Source organism: Gouania willdenowi, chromosome 15 (assembly GCF_900634775.1).
Source record: "Gouania willdenowi chromosome 15, fGouWil2.1, whole genome shotgun sequence".
Taxonomy (NCBI): domain Eukaryota; kingdom Metazoa; phylum Chordata; class Actinopteri; order Blenniiformes; family Gobiesocidae; genus Gouania; species Gouania willdenowi.
Window position 1 is genome coordinate 36,285,484 of NC_041058.1, and position 18,061 is coordinate 36,303,544.

General features: G+C 40.2%; 2 protein-coding genes across 4 annotated transcripts in view; both read right to left on the reverse strand.

Annotated features, from left to right (window-relative positions):
* tm9sf2 (transmembrane 9 superfamily member 2) overlaps positions 1 to 7,329 on the reverse strand; it is a 53,679-nt gene extending 46,350 nt beyond the window's left edge. The window contains exon 1 of the mRNA XM_028469262.1: positions 7,107 to 7,329. Coding sequence (XP_028325063.1) covers positions 7,107 to 7,223 — 117 coding nt within the window. The 5' untranslated portion in view covers positions 7,224 to 7,329. The remainder of the gene's footprint in view (positions 1 to 7,106) is intronic.
* Positions 1 to 18,061, reverse strand: part of fbxo28 (F-box protein 28) — a 55,045-nt gene that overhangs the window by 22,233 nt on the left and 14,751 nt on the right. The window contains exon 5 of one of the 3 annotated variants that reach the window (XR_003675671.1): positions 10,744 to 11,353. Coding sequence is in view for 2 of the 3 variants with exons in the window: in XM_028469272.1 (XP_028325073.1) it covers positions 10,818 to 11,353 (536 nt within the window). In the remaining variant the exon portion in view is untranslated. Of the gene's footprint in view, positions 1 to 9,223; positions 11,354 to 18,061 lie in introns of those variants that run through there. The other 2 variants (XM_028469273.1, XM_028469272.1) reach the window with 2 other exon arrangements.

Consider the following 18,061-nt stretch of genomic DNA (forward strand, 5'->3'; position numbering starts at 1 on the left):
TGAAGAGCGTAAGAACTGAAGGATGACTGTGATGACAGCGTATTTATGAGGCAGGCGGAGCCTCATTTACGTCATCACAGATCATCTGCCTTAAAGGCGTGATTAGAGGTTTTCTTCAGTAGGCCACGCGGGGGCGTGATATCCCATACTATATGTGTTGTACCGAGTGAATCGACTGAAAGGGAACAAACATTGATCCAGGCTCCAACGAACAAGCGTATGCAAACAAGAGAACAGATAGTGTGAAACTCTGCCCACTTCACAAAAAGCCACATCCGTAAAACAAAATGCAGAACGTTTTGTATGAAATTACTTTGATGAGAGCAAGCTAGTTGCTTATGGATTGTCTACGCGTTATGGATAACAACTGGGAGAAGTTGGAGACCCGGCTTGGAAGTAGTTAGGTCACTCATTGGATTACAGCAGAGAGACCCAGGACAGAAGGCTATTGAAAATCAACATAGCCTGTATCAAAACACATTGCGTATCTCCCTTTTGGCTTCCCCGCTAGCCAAGGCTAAAGCCAAGGTTGTCTCATCTCTTACAGTATCACCAGGAAGTTTCTGCAGATGGCGGCTCTTACCCCCACTCCCTCCCCCTGCTTCCCTACATTCCCACCTAGAACTGTTGATGCTGAACTGTTGCCAAACGTCATCTGGCTGTTGTCAGTAGCGCAGCTACAGGTCTTCAATTTCAAATGCCCTCGTCGGCCATCTTCCCACACCCCTCCTCCCATCCGTGCTGCATGGAGGCGTGGTAGCAGCGCCCATTGGCAGCACGCCCAGGTCCCCAAACGAATGGAATCCTGGTGTTCTTCCCACCCGACCCCCTCCCCCAGCCCACCTCCCACACAACCCTTCCCACATGCCTTGTCTCGAGTGCTTTGACTGTGTCATGCTTAAATTTATATTTGCGGAGGCGTTTTTTTTTCCTGGTTTTACACCGCTTTCTCTGTTAGGGAAATCAGTTTCAAACTGGCCGTTTTTTGCCCTCACCCCTCCTCTCCTCCTGTTGTTGATCCCTTTTTCACCTAAATATGTGGGCGCCACAAATGGCTGCTCTGGTATGTTGATGTGTATTCTTTCGCTGCAACTACCAAGTCAAATTCCTCGTATTGTTCTAAACTGTACCTGGTCAATAAAGCTGATTCTGATATCTGTTTTAAATGCTGTGGCTCTTCCAAACATATTGCAAAGGACTGCAAAGTCAAACTCCAGTGTTCTAAGTGTGGCAATGAAAAACACTGTGCTGCACTTCATCCTGGCCCAGCCCCGTGGCAGACAGAACAAGAGCCGAAAGTTGAACCTGCTGCAGAGCACGGTGGGGAGCCAGACAACACACAGCCGGATGAGATCACGTCAAAATGCACTCAGATTTGCGGTGAACATGAGGCAGGTAGATCATGCTCGAAAATTTGTCTTGTGAAAGTTTACCCGGCATGCTCACCAGACAAAGCAGTACAACTCTATGCTATTCATGATGAACAGAGTAACAGATCATTAGTACACCCAGAATTTTTTTAAATGTTTCACGACTGCAGTCCTAGTTCTCCCTATTCTCTCAGAACATGCACAGGTGTTAAATAGACTATGGGTAGGAGAGCTACTGGTTATGTAGTGGAATCTTTAGATGGCACACTCCAAATCCCACTGCCAATTCTCATTGAATGTAAAAATATTACAAATGAGAGAGATGAGATTCCACCTCCAAGTGCAGCTCTGCATCACAGTCACCTAAAGTCAGTTGCTCATCTCATCCCTGACCTGGACTCTAACACACAAATACTTATGCTCCTTGGACGGGATGTTGTAAGAGTACACAAAGTCTGCAAGCAGACTTAGGGTGGGTCATAGTAGGAAACGTGTGTTTAGGTGACGTCCACAAAACTTTGGCAGTAAAAACTCTCTTCACTAACGCAACAGAGAAAGGCCGCCCCACAATGTTTGTGCCCGAATGTATTCAATCTAAAAGAAAAACATTGTGACATACAAATCCCTTACAACTTCAGCACTCAGCTCCGTGACAGCTCCACTTGTGAACCAGACCACTTAGGATGTAATGTGTTCAAACAAACCAGACTTGACAATTACATCTCACCTTCTATTCAATATTCAATACATTTATGAAAATAATGGAGGAAGGACTAACCAAGGACAAAGATGGTGATTGGACAGCTCCTTTGCCATTCAAAACACAGCATCAAAAACTATCAACAACTGGCCACAAGCACTGAATCACCTCATGTCACTTGTCCTCAGCTTTCAAAGGAAAGAGGAAATGAAGGAACATTTCATTAGCTTCATGGACAAAATATTCAAAAATGGTGATGCAGAAATAGCTCCTCCTTTAAAATGAGAAGAATGTTGGTATTTGCCACTGTTTGGTGTTTACCACCCGCAAAAACCTCAGTAGATTAGAGTGGTCTTTGACAGCAGCGCCAAGCATGAAGGCCTTTCACTAAACGACGTGTTGTTAACTGGACCAGACCTTAACAACTTAATTCCTCGGAGTCCTCATACGCTTCAGGAAATAAGCAGTTGCATTTACTGCAGACATTGAACAAATGTTTTATTGTTTTAACGTCAGAGCTGAAGACAGGAACTATTTGTGCTTCTTGTTGTTCCGTTTCAATGATCTTTTCAAAGACATTATGGAGTACAGAATGACTGTTCACGTATTCGGGAACAGCCCTTCTCCGGCAGTTGCTATATATGGCTTGCATCAGTCTGTCCTACGCTGTGAGTGTGATCCAGATGTTGAACAGTTTGTCACACGTGACTTCTATGTGGATGACGGACTGAAATCCCTGCCCACTGTTGACCAAGCTGTGTCTCTTTTACAAAGAACCCAAGACACACTTTCAAAATCAAACCTGCGACTACACAAAATTGCAGCCAACAAAAAGGAAGTGTTACAAGCTTTCCCCTCCCAAGACCATGCAAAAGACTTAAGAGTTAGACTTTGAAACGGATTCTGTTCCGATGCAACGTAGTCTTGGTCTTCTTTGGGACGTTAAAGAAGACCGCTTCACCTTTAAGACATCAGATGAGACTAAACCTTTCACTAGGCGAGGTATTCTAACAACAACAAACACCCTTTATGATCCACTAGGCTTTGTCGCACCAGTCACTATACAGGGAAAGTCTATTCTGCGCGAACTCACAGTTGAGAATGGGGACTGGGATGCTCCCTTGCCCCCAGAAATGGAAGAAACTTGGACACTCTGGAGAGACTCACTCGAAGAATAGTCAAAGTTGTCAATTCCCAGGGTGTACACAGACATCTCACCTTCTGCTGCTACCAAGAAAGAACTGTACATTTTCTCTGACGTGTCCACTAAAACCGTAGCAGCAGCAGCCTATCTTAGAGTTACAGACACACTAGGAAACTGTCAAGTTGGCTTTGTGATGGTAAGGCAAAGTTAGCTCCACGTCCTGATCAGACCATACTAAGATTAGAACTTAGCACTGCTGTGTTAGCAGTAGAGCTTGCAGATCTAATCTCAGATATTGAACTAGACAACGCCACATTCTATACGGACAGTAAAGTTGCTCTTGGCTATATCTATAAAGAGACGAATAGATTTTATGTCTATGTTAGCAATTGTGTAAACAGAATACGTAGGTCCCAGCCAGTGGAAATACATAGCCAGCAGTCAGAACCCCGCAGATTACGCTACACGTTCTGTCCCTGCTTATCAACTGCCCCTAACTAACTGGTTCACTGGCCCAGACATTCTGCTTCAGAAACAAAATCTATCCACTGACATGTATAACCTTGTTGAGCCCAGCGCCGACGCAGAAGTCAGACCACAGGTATCCAAACTCAAAACCACTACCTGCTCCAAACAACTTGGCTCTCAGAGATTTACAAATTTTTGACTTGGAAATCACTCACGTTTACTGCATATCATCCACAACTTCAGTTCACACGAACCCAAACAATGTAAAGGTTGGCATTACTGTGAAACAGGACTCACTGTAGCAGAGTTTAATCAGGCACAAGATGCTATAATTCACGCACTGCAACAGGATGTGTACGCAGATGAGATCAAGTGTGTACAAAGACAAGGAAAATTTCCTAAAATCAGCACTTTGAAAAACTTAGACCTCTTCTTAGATGAAAATGGACTCTTGCGAGTAGGTGGTCGCTTTGCCAACTCAAATCTGAACCAAAATGAATCCTCTCATCATCCCTGCATGTCATCATGTTGCAGCACTTCTTGTAAGGCACTACCATGAAGAAACTCAACACCAAGGTGGCCTGTTCACAGAAGGGGCTGTTCGTGCAGCAGGTTGGTGTATCGTAGGGGGCGAAAGAAAAGTTATCTTCAATTCCACAACTTGCAGAAGACTCCGTGCTCCTCTTAGCACACAGAAAATGTCTAACCTCCCACCAGACCGTCTCTCCACAGACCCTCCATTCACAAACATAAGCATAGATGTGTTTGGTCCATGGTTTGTGTCTACGAAAAGAACCAGGGGACATGTTATCCAAAACAAAAGGTGGGCTGTTATTTTTACATGTTTAAATATAAAAGCAGTTCACATCGAAGTGATTGAGTCCCTCGACACACTCAGTTTTATAAATGCACTCAGACGGTTTCTAGCTATCAGAGGACCTGTCACAACCATTCAGTCCGACAGAGGCACAAACTTTGTCAGTGCATGTAAAGAACATCAAATCCCCTCAAACCTGGATAATACAGCTGTACAAACCTACTTAAAAGAACAGGGATATACATGGACTTTTAATCCACCACATGCTTCTCACTTTGGTGGATCGTGGGAAAGGATGATCGGTCTCGCACGAAAAATACTGGACACTATGTTTTTCCACCTTAAAAACACTAAGCTCACACATGAGGTTCTTGTCACCTTCATGTCGGAGGTGTCAGCCATCATAAACGCTAGGCCTCTTGTTCCAGTTTCAGTGGACCCTAGCGACCCATTAATTCTGACTCCCACTACCCTGCTCACTCAGAAAGGAACTACACTTCAAGCACCAGCAGGTGACTTTTTGCTGTCGAACCTCTACAAGCATCAGTGGTGGCAGGTTCAGCACTTGTCAAACACGTTCTGGGACAAGTGGAAAAAAGAATTCCTTCCTCCACTGCAGCCACGCTGCAAGTGGCAATCTGATGAACTAAACATCAGCCTAGGGAGTACAGTTGTACTTAAGGACACTCAGATACCCAGAAACCAATGGCCTCTTGGACTCATAACTTAAGTGTATCCTTCTAAAGATGGTAAAGTCCGTATAGTTGAGGTTAAAGTTGTTAAATCAGAGGGTACTAAAGTTTATACTAGGCCCCCAGAGATTGTTGTTTTAGTCCCTACTTAGATGTTTTATTTTGTGGCGTTTAATCACGCCAGACGGGGAGTGTTCTGTTATGCATAATAAGTAGGGATGTAATGATTCACTCAACTCCCAATACGATTCGATTCACGATGCTGGGTTCACGATACGATTCTCTCACGATTTATTCTAGAAAACAAGACTGTAGACAAATAACTGGAAAATATTCCTTTATTTTTTGGGGGGAAAAAAATAGAAAATACTGTACTATTTTCCTTTTATTTTTCATTGTCAAAAGAATCAATTGATAAAGTTTTCAAAACAAGGCAATTTGGCTAAAAATAAATCTTGAATGAAATAAATATAGGAATAATACAAATGAAGTCAAAGCCTATTCATTTAAATTCTTGTTCTATCGTAAACAATGCAAAACTACACAATAGTTCCTTTTCTTTTTAAAAGTGCAACTGAAAATGTATTTTGTGCCTTAACAATTGGACTTTAAAAAAAAAAAAAACACTGCACTGTATTTACGTCAGATAATTGTTTGGACCAGCAGAGGGCGCTGTTCACCCAGTGGTCGGTTGGCATCCAGATATTATTGCAGTGAAGAAGAGATGCTATGCTAGCAGACAGAGCTAATAGAAAAACTTGACTTTTACAGATATTCACGTAATCATTTATGAACATGTTTAAGAGTAGTAGGCGGCCAGAAAAAAAGTAGTAGCAGATTCCGCCCGCCGCCAAAACACTTTTGGACGAGAAGGATAAAAAAAAATACTGCTGTTTAAAAAAAATACTGCAATTCAATTTTCAGAGCATCGATGTGAACCGTGATACTTATGAATCGATTTTTAACTTCCTTAAGATTAATCGTTACATCCCTAATACTAAGCATAGTTTTTAGTTTAAAATGTATATTTTGCCCTATCTTTCATTTCAGTTAGTTTCTAGTGATGTGATGTGTAGTAGTAATGCCGATTGTATTGCTAATTTCACTTGAACTATGCAGCTCTAAAAATGGCGTCAGCTCGCTTTCCGTGTATTAATTAGTGGACTTGTTACATGTCATATAATTTACTGTGTTGTGTATTTTGTGTATTATTGTAGGCATATGGTAATTGTACATTGTTTATCCTTTTAGTTTCACCTTTTCAAACATCATTAAACCTGCTTAAAGACACACGTCTGTAGATTCATTGATGAGAGAGGAGTAAACGTCATAGCTGTCAATAACAGCACACTATCATTTCTGCTTTGTTAAAACTACAAAAACTCTTCCCTGAATCAGCAGAAATGTGTTCATGTGGATTTGTTGGGTTTTTTTTCCTCTTTTATACTTTGATAGCGCTTTGAGATGACTTTAGTTGTAACTAGTGCTTTATAAATAAAGCTAAATTGAATTGAATCTGATGTTATAACTTAGCTAATGCTAATGCATTCTGACAGTTTTAAATCATCTTCACTGTGTGTGTGTGTGCGCGTGCGTGTGTGTGGACAGTATTTATACAGTCTTAGAGCCACTAACACACGCCATAATTAATTTTTTTTTTAAAAATGATCATTTTGTTTAGTTTGTGCTGATCTAGAGAACAGGTGATGACATGATTATATTATTATTATTATAACTCAGCAGTGGGAGCTAACAGCTGCTCTGCTAAACTCTAACCAGTTTATTTGGTGACTGGAGCAGACAGCTGGACTCTTCTGAGGGTCTACATATCTACATAAAGACTACTGAGGACGAGAATGGGGGTCGGCTCCAGGACTCGGTTCTGCCCTGTTAGCCTGTGTTAGCCTGTGTTTACCTTGCAGTCCGGAACGTTGTTTTTCTCGGTCTCACAGAAGCTGACCGGGGCCAGGCCCGGTAGGTAGAAAGCAGCGGCTGAAGTCAGCAGAGCGGCCCGAAGCAGCCACGGTAGCATGTCGGAGGACGGAGCTCCTTCAGCCCGAACACATGCACTGTTCCCGGGCAGCAGTCACTTTGGACACCGAGGGCCCTGGGCGACTGACACGTCACTTCCAGCACCACACTTCCGCTTCCGGAACTGCTGCCCCCTGCTGGTGCTGAGAGGGACAGTCTTTAGGTGCTAAATGAACAGTAAAATCCTATAAAAACCCAGTTTCCCCTAAAACAAAAGAGATTCACAGAAAAATAATGCATGATCTTTATCCATTACGGGATTTTTTAAAGTTGAGGTTTGTTTTTGGTTTTTTTAAATGTGAGTTTTTTGTGACTTATTTTCAGATTGGTCAAAAAAATAAAAACCATAACCTTCAGTATCATTTTAAAAGAGAATCAATCAGATTCATCTGCTTCTTAAATAAATGTCAACTTCACATTAAATCCCTAAAATGTAATGGATTCCAAACTCGCCAAATACCTCTATTCTTTATTGAAAAATCATATAATTAAACTTAACAGCTATTAAGTCAACTGTCTAAATGTTTTGTTTTTTGTTTGTTTGTGTATGTATATTTCTTAGTGTTTTATAATTTTTTGCCTGACAGATTTTTATATTTTGTTTACAATGAAGAAAAAAATGTTCCATGTCTTTTTATTCACAGGAACAGATTTTGAAATCAATCCCCAACTTTCTTTATTTTAAAGAATTAAAATTGCATTAAAAGCCACTGAAAATGATCCAAAATCCTTAAACACAATATTTAACACACTCCAGTTATTCAGCCATATTTGTACATAAGGCAATTCAGTTCAAATGTATTGTATCTTCTGTTGTCTTTCATGTTATATACAACTTAAATGACTTATTGAAATGTTCATGTTGATAGTCATGAACTCTTTTCCTTCTTTAGTTTTGTTTCGTGCTTGTTCATTTGTACTGGAATCTTTCAAAGACCTGCTGAGTGTAGACACGTGTGATGTAGAACATTTGTCTTAATGTGTTTAATAATATAAGTTACTTATATTATTAGAAGTGATGTTTGCATTTGTTCAATCATTCTGCAGATGACAAAGTTATACATTTGGAAAAATGTTTGACCATTTAAACTAAATCCTTTAACTCAACCACCACATCTGAGAGTTTCAACACTAACTGTAGCAGCTGCTCAATACATAGTGTAAATAACAAAAAGATGACTTTTGTACTTTATCAATAATACGGGGCAGAGGTGAAAGTAATGGATTACAAATACCCACGTTACTGTAGGTGAGTTGCTTTTAAAGGTACTTGTACTTTGAGAATATTTCTAAATCAGTAATTTTATTTGTACTTAAGTATGTTTTAAAAATTATTTTGTTTCAACATAATCCATATGTTCTCACTCATTCCATTTCTGCTCAAAGCCACTTTCTATGGTTGAGGTTGTGGTTTCTACCAATATATTATATTATGTTGTTACCAACATGGCACCGTTTTAGAGTTCATAAATGAATTTAATTCATTGGTGTTATTTTTTTTCAAAAATAATTGACAAACCTTTTATTTTCTACACATGCCTTTGTGGATAATAAATTAAGTTCCAGTTGTGGTAGATTATGTCTCTTCCTTTTTAGGTTTCTACATGAGATGTTTACTAAATGTAAGGAAACTGTACCAAGATTTATTACCAACAATAAACTAAAGTAACGTTTACTTTGAGTACTGTTTAACTGAGCTACTTTATACTTGCATTTGAGTAGCTTATGTATGACTGAAATTCTACTCAAGTACATGTAAATCAAGCTACAGTACTTCTCAGTACTCTACACCTCTGGTCAACCACATCTGAGGGTTTTAACACTAACTGTCCAAAACTTAAGTAGTCCATGTAATAAGAAAAAGATTACTTTCATACTTTATCGATACCAATGTTTCCTGCACAATTTCCTATTAAGTTTCTTTTGGCAAGAAGATCAAAGGACACATGCTGGTCTGTCCTTTGATCATTCACACTGTCATCAGTGAAAGAAAAAAGGTCATTAACCCTGGAACAAACCAAGTATTTATTTATACACCCAGGAAACATGTGATGAGAGATTAACCAATGAGCTCTTCAGCATTCAACCCACGTGTTAGCATCGCTAACAGACCCGACAGTAAAGGGACACGCCTCTGACATCAGACGCTACAACGACTGACTTCAATAAAAGGAAAAAAAAAACCTGCCCTAAACACGTGTGTTTTTATAGCATTATATTCTAAACATAAAAGAATTCAACTGTGATGCTTTAAAATGAAAGATTTCTTCATGATGTAAGATAACACACTTTAGTTTGATCCAGAACTTAGAGCTAGAACTAGAGAAAGTGCTTTTTAAAACAAAAACAATCCTTACAAACATACAATGAGCTCTTCAGCTGAGTTTTAATCAGGTTTCATTTGTACGTTTGCAGCTGCGTCGTGTGTAATGCTAAATAGTTAGCCCCAAGCTAGCCTCAAGCAAGCCCAAACCTAGCCAAACGCTAGCCCCAAGCTATCAAACTGAACACAACCGATATGAAATAATTCACAACCTACATGTTGAAGTCCATAACGTTACAATTTCCTATCTGGGACGTGTTCTCTGCTGTGTTTCCGTTTAGTCAAAAGGTTCTTCAGGGAAAGCTAAAGTGGTTCAGGAACAATCAAGAACTCTTGTAGTAACATTTTCTTCATTTCACTGATTGTGTGAATATCACAACATGAACAAAGCAGGATTCAAGTTAGAATCTGACACATTAGGAACGATGGACTGGTTTTAAAGGTTCTAGATCAAAGCCTGGGAGGAGTGAAGACACACTGAGCTGCAGGTAGTAAACCTCACAGAAAAACTGAAAAACATTATCTACTGTAAATAAAGATGATTTATCTGCAGCTTTCACAGTGTGACGTGTTTTATACAAACAAAGAATTAAAGAAAGAGTTGGAATGAAGAAAACAAATGAAACCAACAACTCGTGTGGGACATTAACAGGAAAAAAAATGTGTTTGTACTTCACAATAAAAGTTCACCAGTGGCTGCATTTAGTTTGAAGTGTTTGAGTTTGGTAAAGAGTAAAAGCTGAATCATCGTACGTGTTCTCATCTGAACCCCAAAGATCCACAGATGTGATGACTCGGCACTAAACTTTTACACTTGTGACTATAACATTAAGTTTAGCCTCAGCTAAATAATGACTTCAAATGAAGCACAACATAACTGATCTTTTATAAATGCTTTTAAAGAATAAAAGTTTGGACTTCCTGGTGACGTCATTTATCAGTTTTTATCTGAAAACTTTCAACTTTCATCGTCCAGAAAAAATACACGAGTTAAAGAAAAGTGTGCACATGGAAAGCTTTGACACACACACACACATGAACACACTACGTGAGCAGTAAATCAAAGGTGTGGAGTCAGACATGATGATGATGGAAACCAACAGCTTAGTGAAGGACTAGTGAAGCAGAGTTACACAGGAAGTAGCTGCAGGGACAGGAAGTTCACAAGTTCATTGTGTGAACATCAGAGGAACTAACCTGTGTGTGTGTGTGTGTGTGTGTGTGTGTGTGTGTGTGTGTGTGTGTGTGTGTGTGTGTTCCACTAGGACAGTCTTATTTCTTGCTGCGTAGTCGTTTGGACTGGCGTGGAAGATCTGAACTTTTCCTGCTGCGTTTCAGTGATAACTCTGTGTCTCCCTGGTTATCTCTGGGTGTGGGCGTGGCCAGGCCGGGGTCCGCCCCACCAGCCAGCGCTGCGCCGGACACAGACAAGGGTGCGGTGGAGCTGTTGGAAGTGGAGGGGACGGCTGCCGTGGCGGGTCTGGCGCCGCCCATCGCAGCAGCACTGGCTCCGCCCATGGCGGCAGCATTGCTGTCCATCAGTTCACGAAGCTTGTGCTCCAGCTCAGCCAGACGGGCGTTCTGCTCCCCGATCACCTGGGTCTGCTCCTGCAGCTTCTGCTCCTGGTCCTGGAGCTGCTTCTGCTGCTCTAGCTGCTTCACACGGATCTCCTGCATCTCCCTACGTAGCACCGTGACGGACGCCCCATTCACCTTCACCTGCTGCTGCACCTTGGTCATCTCAGAGCGGGAGGGCGTGTTCTTAGCCAGTAACGACATGGTGGTTAGCGACGTAGATGGACCTGCAACTGAGGAAAGTTTACAGGTGAGGGTACAGGTGTAGCTCGTCATGTTTCTAACACACATGGATGTGAATAATGCCTGGTTGAAACGTGTTCAGGCTTAAAGAGACATGGTCTTCATTCTGGTTAGACAGATTCAGGTCAGGTTTTCTTTTTTCATCCTGATTAAAGCTCTACTGTGGACATTCTCTGCATTGTACCCCATAATCACCGTCCAATAGAAACACTGTGCTTCATAATCAGTCCGATTTACCCAGGACAGTCCTGGTTTTCAGAGTTACTGTAAGTTCCATGTCCTGGTTCATTTCCCCCAAACCATTGATTTATCCTGGTTTTTCACAAGTTCAGTCCCGTTTATTAATAATCGCTGACAGTAACAGCAGCACATCTATCTATAAAAGCAAGGAATCTCTGTGTGTCTGTGTCTCATATCTCTGGTGCTCAGGGACAGACAGAGCTCATAGCTGCAGCTTGGTTTAAAGCTGTGCAATGTCGCATAAGTTTGTACTGTAATGCTACAGTTAATTAATAATTTCATAAAATTGTCTACTGCGAGCGAAGCACAGCTACGAGTCACGTGTGCGGCCAGAGCCAATCGCTGAAGACCTGGAGTAGCACCAGACGTGTGCACACAGCCTAGAGAGGAAGATAGTTTAAAGCTCCTTCACAAGTTTTGAGCTCCAGAAGATTTTTTACAGTAACGTTCCCAACACTGCTGGTCAGTGACAATCTCGCCATGGCCCTGGCACATTCAGTTGTCTTGTCCCCGTGTTCATAAGTGTTACTCCAATATTTTACCAATACATTTTCAATAGTGTGTGAAGTATGTCATATTCCGTTTTTAGCTTTAAACATTCTTTGTACAGATCTGGAGAGGAAGTTTGTGAAATCTAAATCATTTGTTCTTCCAACTCCACTTGTTTTAACTTTGAATCCTTTTTTTGGGCCATAAATTATATTACCTGGTCCCTTAGATATGCCTTAAGGGCCTCCCAGACAGTCGCCATGGAAACATCTGGTGTCATGTTAATATCTAAAAACAGAGAGATTTGGTCAAACATGAAGTCCAGAAAGTCTTCATCTGATAGAAGAAGAGGATTAAATCTCCACATCTGTCTGAGCGTTATAGCATTAGGGAAGTTCAGTTTAAGTAAAAGAGGAGCATGGTCTGATACTTCTATAGTATTCACACGTCTGAACCTCCGCTCTTCATTTATTATCAATAAAAAATAATAAATTCTGCTATAGGTTTGATGAGCACACAAAAAGAAAGTATTGCTGGGTGTAAGAAGCACCAGATATGTGAAATGCCATGTGGAAAGAAATGACTGCATATAAAAAACAGATTTAGATAATGCATATCCCGACCTAAAAGATGACCTATCCATCCCAGGGTCCAGACACAAATTAAAGTCCCCTCTCATGATCAGTGAATTTAAGCAAAGGGGGCCGATTAGTGACACAGAAAAAATTTGAGGGTCATCACAGTTTGGAGCATATGTTGGCTAGTTTATCAGTGACATACCGTCCATTAGGATCAGCTGTAATTATGGAAGGTGTGAAGGAGACGCCTTTATTTATCAATATTGCAACACTTCTAGCTTTACCTTTACCACCCATCCACATCTCAGCGTCTCCTGAATAAACGCTATACCTGCACTTAAATTCCTCTGGTGAGTAAGGGTCTTCTTCCTCTTAACTGGATGGTTCAAGCCTTTAACATTCCATGCGACTATATTAAATGAGCAAGCCATTATAATCAAATCAAAGATCCAGATGATAAAATAAAGATCCACTCATGAATCAGCTTTTTATACAATATTAAAGGCTCAGATGTTCTGGCTGTGTACCAAAAGGTAGAAACAAACAGAGAGAGAGAGAAAAAAAAAAGAAAGTAATATATTTTCCAAAACTTTGGTCCATTCACAGACAGTGAAACAAGGTATCCCTCCCCCAAAACCCCAGGTGAGACTATATGCTAGAACAAACAGCACACCTACCCTAACTAACTGAAATACTTCCATAACTAGTTTACCCATAAGATAAAGATATAGGGTAAAACCCACCACATAAATCACTTAGTATACCCCCATCACAAAGGTAAAGTGCTATTTTACAGCATGTCTCTATCACAACAGTAAACATGGCAGAGGTAAACATAGAACAGTTTGTGTACAACACGCCGCAGGACATACAGTATCAAACAGTCACATATAGTAAAACTAACCAGTCAAGAGCTCTTAGAGTCCTCAGCAAACTTCTCCGCTTCTGCGGGTGCCGTCAGCGTTGGTAATTCGGCGCTAGGAACAGCAGTGCAGGTTTCAGTCCCATCTTGTAAAGTTCCAACATCACCGACGCGTTTTTCTTCCTTTGACTAACCACGTCAGGGCTGTAGTCCTCGTAGATTCTGAATGGGTTATTCCGGAACCCCTCTTCCTTGCCTCCCGAATCACCAGTTCCTTGTTATGGTACCAATGAAAACTGAGAATGACTGGCCAAGGCCTGCCTCCAGGTCCCAGCTTGGGGGCTAAGCTGCGATGCGCACGGTCCAACTCCAGAGGTGAGGGGAAAGTGTCCGGCCCCATGACGTCCTGTAGCAATTGCAAAAAAAACGCTGGTTTGCGGACCTTCAATCCCTTTGGGAAGACCACTAAGATAGACGTTGTTTCTCCTGCTTCTTCCTTCCATCTCAATTAGCCTGGACTTTAGCTTGGTATTATCAGCCTGCAGGCTCTCACAGCAGGCCTTCACTTCAGCTAAGCATTGGTGAAATGTCTCCGCATTGTCTTCCAGTGAGTTCAGGCATTCGCCATGAGTGTTAACAGTCTCTTGTAGCCTTGTCCAGTTTCCCATTCACTTCATCAAAAGATGTTTTAATCTCGGACAGCATGGACGTCTTGAGTTCGGATAGCGAGGCTATTAAATCTCGATTGTTTGCATTATTTGTTCATTAATTTCAAGATTATGAGAGAGAACAGCGGCGTTAGACACCAAGCTATTGTTTGATCTTTTGTTTACTCTAAGCAGCACGTGTTAGGGAATTTTCCATCATTAATATGCACTGGGTCAAACTAAGCTTTGCAGTCATGGCAAGGCCACACCAAACCTTGGGTTTAGACACTTTCTCCCCTAGAGATAGTGGTAAGCAGTGAGTCTGATCCTTTTGGGGAAAACAGGAGGCATTCTGATAGCATTGCTATAGCAACCATGGTCAGATATGTGTTTGACTGTTCTCCCTGATTGGGGTAAAGGTAACTGGGGTCAAAGTTTGATATTATGTTAAATGGAGGAAATCTAAGCAGTGTTTTGTCTATAGACCAGTAGACTAAATTCTGTTTATTGTAAATGTGTTAGACCTGCCCATATTTGGGCATGGCTCAAACCTATGGCATTATCTGTGTGCTTTCCTCAGAGGACAGACACTTCACAATTGAAGGGAGCATCAGAACATAATGTGTACTGATCCTTCATTCACTGATGGTGACATCAAATGACGCTGTTCTCGACAGCTTGGACCACTACCAGAAATAAAAAAAAATGAGAAGAAGACAAGCACGGTGGACTAAACTACTGTATGGTTCCACAGATGCACGCACAGGCATGTGCACAGGTCTTGCAGTAAACAGTCACATGAACGACGAGTAAATAAAGAGTGCGGATCGGCCACATTTTCTCGTCCAAGTCCGGACAGACAGTGAAAACCTAAATGTTTTTCTTAAAGAAATGACATATGTACATTTGTTTAAGTGGTAAGCACCTTTTTTATTAATAAACTATTAATGTCAACATTAAATAAGTGCATGGAAAAACACAAACAAGACACACGCAACAGATCCATTCAATCTACTTATATAATCCATATATCAAAGATAATCCATGTTATTGTGCAGTAAAATGAATGTTTCAAACATGTATTATAATTGTCCTCTGCTCCATTCTCCTTGTCCCGCGACTCACAGCTCTCACTGTACATTCTTCAGAGCTACATCAGCTGTGGCTGCTACTGCACTCACTTCAGACTGCGCACAAACGTCACTATGTAACCGAACTCGACCACCAGCTCTAAATATCTGTCCGAACTCGACCCGTCCGGTGCCGTCGGGTCCGCTGATAAACAAACAGCTTTGGCACGTCACTGCGCTAGCTTGGCTGATGACTGCAGTTACACTAACCACCGTGGTGTCACTATGGAGTCTGATTTATACATCCTGCCCTTTAATGAAAACAAGCGTAAGAAAAAAACTGAAATTATGATAAAAAATGACAATCATGAGGAAAGAAGGTGAAATTCACAAGATCTGCAAACTCACTCATCAAATATCTACTATTATACTGTACAGATTCACAATATTTACTGTTTTTCCTCAATGACAAAAGGCATAACTTGATGAAAACATTGTGAAATTTGACAGACGGTCAAATTTTATACGTCCCCCAAAGTAAATTTATACAAAACAAGAGCAAAAACACATTAAAAAACACAAAGAATTAAAACATTGCAGGAAAATACAAGAGAAAAACACAGAAAATACTACAAAAAATGAACAAAATAACAACAGTATATATAATATATAAAATTACAACAAAAATACACCAAGACTAGAAAGACTGGGCAACCCACAATACTAACAAACAAGTAAAACGACAACAAAAATACACAAAAATGACTCCAAAAAAACGCAAAATGATTGCACAAATAAACAACATGACTTCAAAAAACATTTTACAGGAAAAATACACTAGACTACAGAAATGCACAAAATGCCTCACAAGTACAAAAACAATAAACATACACAGAATGACAGAAAAACACACAAGATTAAGATAAAAACTCTTTGTTCATTCCTGTATTAATGCTCAGATCTACCTCTGTTATACATCAATCAAATCAGCCAGACCTGGTTTAAGGGTCTTAGGGTTCAAAGAAGTGGCCGGGGTTGGTAACCCAATGTTGGGAATCAGGGGCTCGGTCTGATCAAATTTGGTGCAAATTGGTGGAAAAACAGCTGACATATTGCATTTAAAATGTTTTAGCATTAGCATAGCATCAACCTAGCAATAGCATTAACCTGACATTCACATTGGACAGCAATAGCTTTGCATTAACATAAATCTAGCATTAACATTAATTTAGCATTAGCCTAACATTAACATGAACATAGCATTAGCATTGGGCTAACATTAGCATTAACCCAGCAATAGCATTAACCTAACAATAGCATTAGCCTAACATTGACATTAACCTAGCATTAGCATTGGGCTAACGCTAACATTAATCTACTATTAGCAATAACCTTGCATTAGCCTATAAATAGCATTGACCTAGCATTAATGTTAACCTAGCAATAGCATTTACCTAGCATTCACATTAGCTAGCAATAGCTTAGCATTAGCATGAACCTAGCAATGGCATTAGCGTAGCAACAATCTAGCATTAGCATAGCAATAGCAATGATATTGCAGTAGAACACAAAAAAACCAGTATAACCACTAAAACCAGTTAGAAGGCCTATTTACATAGTAGTATTAGTTAAAACCAGTATAACCACTAAAACCAGTTAGAAGGCCTATTTACATAGTAGTATTAGTTAAAACCAGTATAACCAGTAAAACCAGTTAGAAGGCCTATTTACATAGTAGTATTAGTTAAAACCAGTATAACCACTAAAACCAGTTAGAAGGCCTATTTACATAGTAGTATTAGTTAAAACCAGTATAACCAGTAAAACCAGTTAGAAGGCCTATTTACATAGTAGTATTAGTTAAAACCAGTATAACCACTAAAACCAGTTAGAAGGCCTATTTACATAGTAGTATTAGTTAAAACCAGTATAACCAGTAAAACCAGTTAGAAGGCCTATTTACATAGTAGTATTAGTTAAAACCAGTATAACCAGTAAAACCAGTTAGAAGGCCTATTTACATAGTAGTATTAGTTAAAACCAGTATAACCAGTAAAACCAGTTAGAAGGCCTATTTACATAGTAGTATTAGTTAAAACCAGTATAACCACTAAAACCAGTTAGAAGGCCTATTTACATAGTAGTATTAGTTAAAATCAGTATAACCAGTAAAACCAGTTAGAAGGCCTATTTACATAGTAGTATTAGTTAAAACCAGTATGAAGAGAAAACCAGTTAAAATCACTCAGTAAATTTGATGTGAATCCATAGATACAACCTTTAGATGTGATGGCGAAGGATTTTCCAGTGACATGATAGGCCCCTCCTACTGATCACAGCCTGCTCCCATCTTATAAGATTCATCCAACACTATTTTGAAGTCAACACGACAAAGTCTTTTTGCTAGAGCTGTTAGCGATGGACGCCACTAAAAGCGGCGCCCTCTGAGAACACAAGGCATGATGGGTAATTTTTACATTGAGTCTTGTTTAGGGCTGGACAGTCATTATGTGTATCAAATATGAGGCTGTTTGAACTTGCATTTGAGAGTTATAACAATTTTTCTATTATGGCGTGCTAAATGGCGTCAGTCATTAACGCAAGGCATGATGGGTAATCGTCACATTGAACATTGTTTAGGGATGTGGAATCATAATAACTGGACGCATGGATGCATCAGTTTTTTCACCACTAGGGGGCAGAATATTTGACTATTAGAACCTATGATGTTTCAGATTCACAATCCCTGACATCGATGGTCCAACGTGTGAAAATCATTATGTCTAGAATGATGTCATCAGGATCATTTAAA